This window comes from Pogonomyrmex barbatus, unplaced genomic scaffold (assembly GCF_055798465.1).
Source record: "Pogonomyrmex barbatus isolate J1 unplaced genomic scaffold, ASM5579846v1 scaffold18, whole genome shotgun sequence".
Lineage (NCBI taxonomy): Eukaryota > Metazoa > Arthropoda > Insecta > Hymenoptera > Formicidae > Pogonomyrmex > Pogonomyrmex barbatus.
Window position 1 is genome coordinate 3,013,965 of NW_028297114.1, and position 10,440 is coordinate 3,024,404.

At 36.5% G+C, this 10,440-nt stretch overlaps 3 protein-coding genes across 3 annotated transcripts in view; 2 read left to right on the top strand and 1 right to left on the bottom strand.

Annotated features, from left to right (window-relative positions):
• Positions 1-1,936: 1,936 nt before the first annotated feature.
• On the bottom strand, positions 1,937-5,921 carry LOC105426192 (uncharacterized). The gene is made up of 3 exons (XM_011637310.3): positions 3,869-5,921; positions 3,114-3,387; positions 1,937-2,568 (listed from the first exon to the last, which is right to left on the bottom strand). Exons 1-3 carry the CDS (start codon positions 3,980-3,982, stop codon positions 2,153-2,155), a joined length of 804 nt encoding a protein of 267 aa, XP_011635612.2. The 5' UTR covers positions 3,983-5,921; the 3' UTR covers positions 1,937-2,152.
• Positions 5,922-6,475: 554 nt separating this feature from the next.
• On the top strand, positions 6,476-9,280 carry LOC148936992 (uncharacterized). The gene is made up of 4 exons (XM_089075015.1): positions 6,476-6,513; positions 6,756-6,946; positions 7,562-7,775; positions 8,235-9,280. Exons 1-4 carry the CDS (start codon positions 6,499-6,501, stop codon positions 8,688-8,690), a joined length of 876 nt encoding a protein of 291 aa, XP_088931141.1. The 5' UTR covers positions 6,476-6,498; the 3' UTR covers positions 8,691-9,280.
• Positions 9,281-9,665: 385 nt separating this feature from the next.
• Positions 9,666-10,440, top strand: part of LOC105426194 (uncharacterized) — a 4,840-nt gene continuing 4,065 nt past the window's right edge. The window contains exons 1-2 of the mRNA XM_011637312.3: positions 9,666-10,213; positions 10,312-10,440. The exon at positions 10,312-10,440 is cut by the window's right edge and continues 4,065 nt beyond it. Of these exons, the coding sequence (XP_011635614.2) occupies positions 10,412-10,440 (29 nt within the window). The 5' untranslated portion in view covers positions 9,666-10,213; positions 10,312-10,411. The remainder of the gene's footprint in view (positions 10,214-10,311) is intronic.

Sequence of the window (10,440 nt, forward strand, 5' to 3'; positions counted from 1 at the left end):
AAATTGTTTTTTGTAATTTTTTGTGTTTAACTTAATTTAAAATGTAAAATTATTAAAACAAATGTTTAAAAAGTATTGAATTAATACAATTTTACATATGATAAATATAATTTAACTTGATACTATGATAAAGTTTACATTTATTTTGTACTATTAACATATTAACATATTAGTGACAACATTTATCTATATATCCAGATTATGTCTAATTATTATTTTTTACGATGCAAATTGAAAAAGATGTAATAGCTTCATTTTTCTGAAGATAAATTGTATTTTAATATAAATGCTAGATAGATATATACAGATACAGATAAAAAATACATAAAAAAAAGTTATGCTGAAAGATTTAAAAATTTGGTCAAATATAAATCTGAAAAACAATTTTATTGAGCCATGAAAAACACTTACATAGAATGTTTAAATTAATTGTTAAAATATAAAAAAATTTTGCACATTATCATCATACTCAAACATCCTACGTAAAATAATCTTGATGGTCCAAAAGAAAAATAATTCTTCAAATCTAAATCTATCTCAAATTCTTGTTTTCTTTAGCAAAACTGTTGTCGTGTAGATCATGAAAATAATTAGTATTATTATAGTTAAAAGCACAGAGAGAGTTTGAATATTACATTCATCGAGAGAAGTACGGATTGCTGAATAATTTAAACAAAAGGTCTTTGTCGATCGATCGTGAAAATTCGCGAATTCTTCGGAGCTGATTAATAAATGCAGTTCGGCCAGCCTATAGACGAAAGTGGGATTATATACGGTTTCCTAACGCGAGCGGTGGTAGCGCCTCGCCTAGCAATTCGCTCGTCAACAATGCATGAGAGTCGCGAGAATACGTGGAAAACGCGACCTTTCCCTGTCGTTCCCTCCAATCGGTACACTTTTTTTCCGATCGTAGAAGCGACATTTTCCACATAGTATCGCTCAATGCGCAGACACAAATAAGAAGGACACGCAATAACATTTCATTGGCTGTTGAGAAGCTTCCCTCCAGCATGATAATAAAACTGCCAGTTAATGCAATATGTCAAATTTTTTGTCGTTTACACTTTCTACATTTTTCAACCCATTTTCCTACACCTTTCGCTACTTTATTAGTCTTAAAGAGTCTTTACTTTTCGAGTAATTATTATATATAGAACTAATAATATTATTTTCAGATTCGAATGTAGCCAAATTTTTAGACACTTCAGTAGAATTGTTCTGTGTGTGTGTGTGTGTGTGTGTGTGTGTGTGTGTTTTACTAATTATCAAAATAATTACAACATTTAAATTGATTCAGATTTAGAATATAATAAGTTTTTGCACTATTATTATCATGTTTAAACCTTCTATATAATTTTGAGGGTCCAATAAAATTTTTTTCAGATCTGTATCTGATCGAATTATTAGATATTTCAGCAAAACCATTCTTTCTAATCATGTGTAACATATTAATTAGCACGTTATTTATCACTTTTGATGAAATCTTTGAAATAAAATTATTATATTATTGATTATTAATTATCTCAAAAATACATAAATATTAAATATGTAAAAAAAATGTATAATATATAATTTAATTTAATATATTATCATTTTTAAAGGGCAAGGACGTGCCGACATTACATAGTTTATAAACTTTCCGTTAGGTATATAAATGCATAAATAAATTGTCTCACCTTGTAACTACCTCTCTGATGCGCAACATTGTTACTGCATTAATCATGTTATAGATACTTACTAATAAAGAAAGTTCACACCATTCATACGTGGTGACGTTAGTAATATAATATTACTCTCAAAGTTTCTAAGAATTCTGAAAGGTTTCTAAAAAAAATATTTGACTCTTTTACATTTATATAAAAAATCGATGAGCAACGAAGAGATGGGACAATCCTAACGAGGAACACATATCTAAGATTCAGTAAACTTCTTAATTAAATATTGTTTATTAAAGAAGAGACCCATACATAAAGTAATCAATTTCTAACGTACAATTTCAGTCAGGCAAGATTAATTGTGTAATCAACAATAAATCTACAACAGGAATAAAATATTTGCACTTATATTATTATGAATATAATGCGGGTATGTTAACTGTGACCATAAGTGAAAATATGTCGCCGCCATATCAAAATAAATTCTGATGAGTGAGTTACCAATTGTGTGACTTGTAATGTGCGTGTATGGCAACCGGCACGGGGTACGGCTTCGGCACGTGCACCGGCACGGCCACGTGCACCGGATACGGTCGATCTACGTGCACGATCTTCTCGAAGGCGACGGGATACGGTTTCGGTACCGGTACCGGCACGTGCACCGGCCGGTCGACCGGGATGTGTACCGGTTTCTCAACCGGTACCGGAACCGGCCGGTCCACGTGGACGATCTTCTCCACGGGGACGGGGTACGGTTTAGGTACGGGCACTGCTACCGGCACCGCACGGTCGATGTGAACTGGTACGGGCACGGCGACCGGTACATGCTTCGTAACCGGCACTGCCACGGGTACCGCGACTGGTTGCGGTACCGGATGCGGTTGTGGGACGGGCACAGGCACAGGCACCGCCGCTGGAACGGATAAAAAGATGTCGCAAATGCATTCATTAATATGAAAATAATGAATACCAAGTCTTAATTTTATTTATCTAATTGATAAAAAAATTAGAAAAAAAAAAACATAAAAAGAATGGTTTTGATGAAGTATTTAAAAATTTGACAAAGTAAAGGATCTGAGGATAATTTTGTTGGACCATCAAAATAATTGCAAAGGAGTTTACAGCATGATGAAAATAATGCAAACATTTTTTTATATTTTAGCAAACAATTTGAACACTCTACATAAATATTTTGGTGGCCTAACAAAATTACTTTTACATCTGTATTTAGTATTTTTAGATCTTTGTGAAGCTTTAAATGAAAAACAATTTATGTATGAATATTCCTTTTCAAATTAATTTTAAGAGTTTTCAACAATTTTAGTAATTTTCAATATTCTTGTAGAATTAAGTTCAATTAATTTGATATAATTCAGATTATATCAACATGATTTCATCTCAGAATAAATATCAATCATATCGGAAAACAATCATATCAACATATCTGAATTAACTCACCGACTGGATGTCCAACGATAGGAGGTGACGGTTCCGGTATGTGTCCTGGTACCGGATGTCCGGCGTCTGGAACCGGAATCTCGTAAACTGGTGCCGGTGGCACCGACGGTGGATCGTACAAGTGTTCGTGATGTTCCTGTAAATTTTGTAGATACCCAAAGTCATCCAAACCCCTTTTTCCATGTTTTTTCGTTTCTACGAAAGAACTATGCTGCTGCTTCAAATTGTTCTCAACAGTAATAGCCATACTGCTGACCAATACCAACGATAGTATCTAGAAAAACGTGATAAAGAAACATCAAATCAAGTAATAATCGATATTTTTAAAGATGAAATTCTTGGACAAACTATTTAAAAAAAAAATTAATTATATAAAATATTATAGCTTAACAATAATTTAATTAACGACGTTAGAAACTGTATCAAATCTTTCTGGACACGGTAACAATGTCCAGAAAAATAAAAATTCTATTCGAATTAAGCCTCCGATCGTGATAATAAAAAGAGAGTATGGTTCATCATCTCCCGTCTTATTGCTTTAATGATTTTATTTTATTGGTGATTATAGATTACGATTAGTTGAAATCGCACGATATTATAAACAGCACAATTATCCATCGCAATTCACAAACAATGCACAAATCACTGAATCAACGCGTCGCATTTCTTATCGTCTCCCCGAATGTAAATCATACGGATTTACGTCAAACGCGAGCGACAGCGATAAGATGGAAAGTGAAAATTCGCACTGCTACCAGAAGAAGCCTCATGATGTTGTTCGCTCGAGGATTCCAGTTGTCGATCGCGATGCCGATGAAAAACTGAGTTCGTATCGGAATCATGACCCCCCATATGTATTTATAGGCCATCAAACGCGACGCGACACATTGTTCGACCGAAAGAAGATGGAATAATTCTATAGGCCGATACACTTTCGCTGCTGTCCGAACCTGGGTGGCAGCCAAATGGCGGTCGGGGCTGCTTTTCTCTCCTAGGAGATTGAACGGAAGTGACGAGGAAGACGCGTGAAAAATTTTGCAGCATACATTAGCCACGCAATCGTACGTTTGGCCTTCCAGATCGTTAGATAGCCACGATCGTGCTTGATACGTGAGCGTTCAACTCAATGGCATTGAGATACCGTGCCATTGGAATTAATTTGCTCGTAAAATGTAGCGTATCAATAATTATCATTATAAAACAGACATCATTAGCTCTCCTCGGAAGATTTACAATTTGTATCAGAATTACGCATCTAATTTTATTTAATACGAGAAACATTAGAAGAATACACATGTGTAAATACACGTGAAAAATACAATTTTGTTGAAGTATTTAAAAATATGACTAGATACAACTGAAAATAGTTTTACTAAAATTATCATGTAAAACCCTTAAATATAATAATAACACTACGAAAACTTGGTATTCAATCATCAGCAATCAATTTGAACTATATAATTATTTTGATATCAACGAGATTATTTTTCTGTATCTGGTCAAATTTGTAAATACTTCAGCAAAGCTATTTTTTTCCATGTGTATAAAACATGTATTAAAAATACAAGACATATAAAATTATTGCTTTTATTCTAAAATTTATTTATTTTATTCCAAAATCTTAAAATTATATATCATTCGAAATCAGATGATACAATAAATCATCGATGATGTTTCAATTGTGTTTAAATACGCTCATGGCGATTAAATAATTAATTAATAATTCGTTATCGTGAAATAAAAATGTGCGGAAGAGCTGATGATGAATATTTCTCAATAATGAGTTAACGACGACGTAATTCGTGAGTTTTGCGCAACAGCGAGAGATGAAGGCTATGCGGTAGCGAATGCAAATGGCAACTTCGGTTTCTTTCAGCGTCTCCCGGCGTCCTTTATTCGGCCAACGAGATCGAGACGGACGCCTTTTCCTCTTTGCTTCCGCATCAACCGCAAAGACTTTCCTAACTTTCATTTTCTAAGCGCCATTTTCTAAGTGCCGTCATGTTCCTAATGCCGGCCACGCTATCGGGCATTCATTATTCATCGGCGAGTTCGAGCCGGACGAACGCGTAACAGCACAATGTAAAACATGACCAATGACACTTGGCCAAGGTTCGCCAGCTATGTATCGCGAATTAACGGAATGCACGTACACGAAGGTGAAGTGTAACGAAGAAAGAAACGGCTCATCTAACGTGCATTTAGACGAGGAAATAACATTTGCTGCTTACGAGGAAGCAGGAAAAAACTTTCATCGCTCGCACTATTCGTCCCTCTTTTCTTTTATGAATTTCCGAAGACGCCTGAAATTTAATTCGTTTCCGTTTTTTGCCTTCCTATTCTTGCCAGATTTAATTTTTTTAGTCTTTTTTTTTCATCGTATCTGTTTTTTTCATCGTTTCAATCATATTTAATATGTAAGATGTGACCTTGCTGATTTATCGAAAGCATTGTTGAAAATTAATATATTATTTATATCTTTTTTGATATATCGTAAGTAGAAAATTATTGCAAAAATGAGTAATAATGCATAAGCTGGGATTAGCTAATCCAGAATACTATTGTGACTGAGAATGAGTATGTTGTTGCAGCTTTACGTTATCAATGTTCATCCATCATTCATTAAACGGCATGCGAAATTCTTAAGCGTTTTCCTTTTCACTGTACGTGCACGGAAATACGGTTTCGGACATAATTAAGTAGGCATAGGGATGTAGGTAAGTAGTACGCTTTAATCATTGGAAATAATTACAATGTCAATACTGTAAATACGAGCTCATAATTGAGTACAAAACTGGTGACGTTCTTGGTAAGAGACATACCTATCTATCTATTTATATCTATTTATGTATATCTATTTTTATATTAATATAAAATAAAAATTTAAAGTATTATTTAAATTTTTATTTAATAAATTTTATTAATTATTTTATTATTATTTATTATTATTAATATATATAAATATAATTTTATTATTATTAATTTTATATATCTATTGTGTTCTATTGTACGTAAATCGAACTGACAATAATCAATTTAATATCTATTGTTTAATTGATCTCTCTTAAATATACTTTTTTAATATTATTTAATATTTGCTGTCGTAAAATATTCTTTATAATGTATAAGTTTATCATCTTGTTCCATTCTCTACGAAGTCCATATGTCTATTACTTTGAAATGTATTCGCCGCGAATTGGATCACAGGTAACTTTCATCGCCGGAAGTTCGAAACATCGATCGACAAAGGTAAATTATTTCCGATTTGAGCTTAAATGGGAACTTGACCTGTCCCTCTGTATCCATCAAGCTATCACTGGATTCGCAAATATAAAAGGCTTCGTTGTTACGATCTTACGAACAGTTTATCCGCGACAAGAGAGCAATGTTGAAGATCTTTGTGAGTAATCATACTTTCACACTTAATTACGATAAATCGAGATAAAAAAAATTACGCTTATGTAGAATATCTGGTCTTTAAAAATAATCATTAATGTTTTCTAAAACTAAACCTTCCTTCATTTTCATTATATTCACTTTACTTTTCATACAATGTACCGAATGATTTGTGGAGGTCTTTCTATAAAATAATAATTAATTAATTTATCAAAATTTGTATTTTTTATCGGGGCTATATTTCAGCTGTTCCTGACATTATCGTGCACCTGCGCGTTTGCATCGGTGCCAAAAGATGCGAAACAGCAAAAACGCGGTACCACCGGTAACGACGGATGGATCGGTCTACCGAGTCCTTATGGGTATGGACAACCATGGGCAGTTGACCATGCTCCTTGGAAAGGACTGAAACTTCCCGAAGTCAATTTGCACGCGGGGTAAAAAGATACCTATTGTTATTCTATTATACCTATTCTTATCTACCTATTCTTATCAATATAAAAGTAATAAATGAAAAATTTAGGATAATTCAGAATTAAAATAATATTTCTATTCTCTCGATATTTTATAAGTTTTAACATCTCAAAATAATCCTAATTAAATCACACGAATATTACAGAGTCTTTGAGTATTAATATTATTTATAATATTACACATTTATTTATATAGCGTCATATATTTTTATGTTATCTCTTTGCTTGAAAATTTTATTCTAATTCCTTTACGGAATTAGAATAGTTTTGCTGATAAATCTAAAAATTTAATCAGATACAGATCTGAAAATAATGTTGAGCCTTCAAAATTATTATGTATGACGTTCAAATTAGTTACTAGAAGATAAAAAATTTTTACAATATTATTGTTCACGTTTAAACGTCTTATATAATAATTTTGATGGTCTAACAAAGTTCTTTTCAAACCTGGCCAAAAGATTTTTAGATTTTCCAGCAAAACTGTTCTTCTCTATCTTCTCCTATGGGCTTAAATCTTTTTAAAGATTGTAACAACGACTTTAACCGTTATATTCATTAACATTTTATGTCGATTGGCAGGTTGCACTTGGCAGATGTGACTTATGGCAACGGTGGCATCGCTCTGACACCCGGAATTCTGAAAACTCTTCCAGTGTACATAACAAAGCACGTGGTGTTGGAGAAGCCGGTGCCAGTTCCGGAGCCGGTGATTATAGAGAAACCGTATCACGTTCCGGTACCGATCGAGAAAATCATTCACAAACCGGTCCCCGTCCCGGTACCGATACCTCAGGTAGCATATCGTCCATTTTACTTTCATTGGGACGTGAAGTTTATTAACAATGACGTTGACCATTCCTCTTTTTACAGAAATTCTTATGGAAAGCAACGCGGAAAAAGTTCGCCATAATTTCTTCATACTTAGATTAACTTGTATTAATAAGTGACCTAATCGAGCTAATTTTTTAAACATATAAGTCTTATGATGAAAAATATTATCTTCATTTAATCGCATCTCAGGAATTTCAAGAAAAGCCTCTCATCATAAATAAAAACTATGAATGACCTAATTATTGTAAAAAAAAAAGTCATCTTTAAATTAAAATTACATTTATGAAATGTGATCGTTTGCAGATCATAACTGTTTTTCTCTTTTTTTTCTTTCTTCTTTAGACATACATTTTCATTTCTTCCGGGACAAAGTCCCGTGATTTAAAACGCAGATAATCAAAATATTTCTTTAATTACGCAGGCAGTGCCGATTCCTGTGGAGCATCCGGTGCCGATTCCGGTGAAGCAACCGGTCGCGGTACCAGTGCAACAGCCGTATCCGGTCCCGGTGAAGCATCCAGTGCCGATACCGGTACCTGTACCGGTTCCGGTTCCGGTGCACCCGTTGCCACCCCCGCCGCTTCCGCTGATCCCAGCCAGTAGCCTCAGTGGCGCCATCTACTCGAGCGGCTACGCACCAGATCATCTTTACGTCCATCCGCCGTCGGTTCCGGTGCACTTGGACCACGGCATCGCCCCCCTCGCCCACGGCGTCGCTCCCCTCGTCCATGGCGTCGCCCCCCTCGCCCACGGCTTCGACCATGGGCTTGGTCACGTGTTGGCGCACGGTCACGGTTACGACTATCACGATGCCCACGCCGACCATTTTGCCCACGGGCACGATCACAAAAAGAGAAAGACCGACCGAAAGAACTGACTCGGTAGTTGGTATTGCCGAAAATGTAAATAGAAAGAGATAACGCGATATTCATTCGTATATCTACAATAATTTTAAAGAAAATTTCAATAGAATTGAAAGAAAGAAAGTTACTTATCTTAAGATTTTAAATTCTTTGAGTTCTTCGTTGGAATTGTCGAGGAGCTTCGTAGAGAAAAGAAATAGCGAGGATTTTTTTTATGCTCTGCATAAAAGTTGTGAACGCGTAGATGATATAAAAAAATTAATTTTAACTACTCTTATACTAGAAGTTGGAAGTCTCGAAAGATTAGGCTTTTTTCTTTTTTTTTCCATTTTTCTTAAGTATCCCCGTTGTTGGGAGATAAATCGTGCATTTTTATGTTTAAGTTTATAATAGAGCAGACTAGTGAAGAGAAAAATGTCGAGAAGATAGATTAGAATTTTTGTGAAGTCTTTTTGATTAAGATTGTTAACTTCGTTCGATAACAATTGACGTGGCCTTAATAAATAAACAACTATGAATTAACAACCCGCGTGTGTTCGCATTGTGAGTTTATAACTTGACATCGAGCGTCACGTTTTTGGACGGCCCGAGCAATATGAATTTTTGAAAGACACTGTATATATGGCGTCCATAAAAAGAAAGAGAGAGAAAAAGAAAACAGAGAGCAAAAGAGACGAGGAGAAAGGAAAGAGAGATACTTTCGCTGGAAAGATCCGACTCCGTTTTAACTTGGCCAGCTTAAAAAAAAAAAAAAAAAAAAAAAACGAAGAGAAGTGCAAGTCCATCCCGTTGATCCACAAGTAAGACGAACGAGCGATTAAAGAAAATCCGGAAGAAAGCGCGCAAACGTCTCTTTCTCCGTCTCTTCCTCCGTCTCTTCCTCCTTTTCCGTCAAACAGGAAGTTTCGTTTAAAACAAAATAGGCGAACATCCGGGCCTTATCGTTCCGCGTGTGCGTGCGTCCGAGGGAAAGAAAGCTGGCAGACGGGAACTGCGTCGGACCGTGCTTTCTTCCTTTCCTTCCTTTCCTTTCTTTCTTTCTTTCTTTCTTTCTTTCTTTCTTTCTTCCTTCCTTTCTTCTCCTCGCATCGATTCGCGGCGCGAATCGCCTCGGTCGTTATCGGAGCCCTTTCTACTAGGAAACGAGGAGAACGAAGGACGGAGCAAACGGTGGACGGAGCGACGCTACGCGGCATGGCGAACGAGACCCGTCGTCGGTCTCTCTCTCGCACATCCGTTTCGAGGAACAGCTGATCCAGCTTTTATATCGGGGAGAGAAAAGTACACACGGTGATACACGGTGGGCAGCCGAGATCGCGGGCGCGCGGTCGCACGGCCAGGAGCGTCGGAGTCGCAGCCGGCGGGCGTAACCCGCGGTTGTATATTTGCGCCAGGCACGTTGGAAACACAGCGGGGGCACAGCCATGCATCCAGAGAGATCCGGATCCCGGAAAAATCAATGCGCGGGGATGCAACGTGACGGCGCGTCGTGAACGACGGCCGAGCCAGGTCGGGACCCCACTATGACCGCGATCACGTGAGTATATCGTCGAGCCCCCGTCCTCCGACGGAGTCCGCGAGATCGCACGTTTTCTTCAAGCGTTTTCAAGCGTAACCGTGACTTTTGTTTAACAGGACACGCCGCTGCGTCAGGTTATGTCACGGCGCCTGGTGAATTGTAAACACGCGTGTACTCCCGCATTGCGTATCGCATTGATCGTGTAAGGCAACATCGATGAGACGACGCGACCTGAGGAGTAGCAG

Excerpts from the sequence above, each read along its gene's own strand:
- LOC105426192 (XM_011637310.3), bottom strand. The coding sequence starts at position 3,982 with ATGGCCTATAAATACATATGGGGGGTCATGATTCCGATACGAACTCAG. Across the intron at positions 3,388-3,868 it reads ACATCATGAGGCTTCTTCTG|ATACTATCGTTGGTATTGGT; the intron begins GTAGCAGTGCGA and ends ACGTTTTTCTAG. Across the intron at positions 2,569-3,113 it reads TATCGTTGGACATCCAGTCG|CGGCGGTGCCTGTGCCTGTG; the intron begins GTGAGTTAATTC and ends TATCCGTTCCAG.
- LOC148936992 (XM_089075015.1), top strand. Across the intron at positions 6,947-7,561 it reads GAAGTCAATTTGCACGCGGG|GTTGCACTTGGCAGATGTGA; the intron begins GTAAAAAGATAC and ends GTCGATTGGCAG. Across the intron at positions 7,776-8,234 it reads TCCCGGTACCGATACCTCAG|GCAGTGCCGATTCCTGTGGA; the intron begins GTAGCATATCGT and ends TTAATTACGCAG.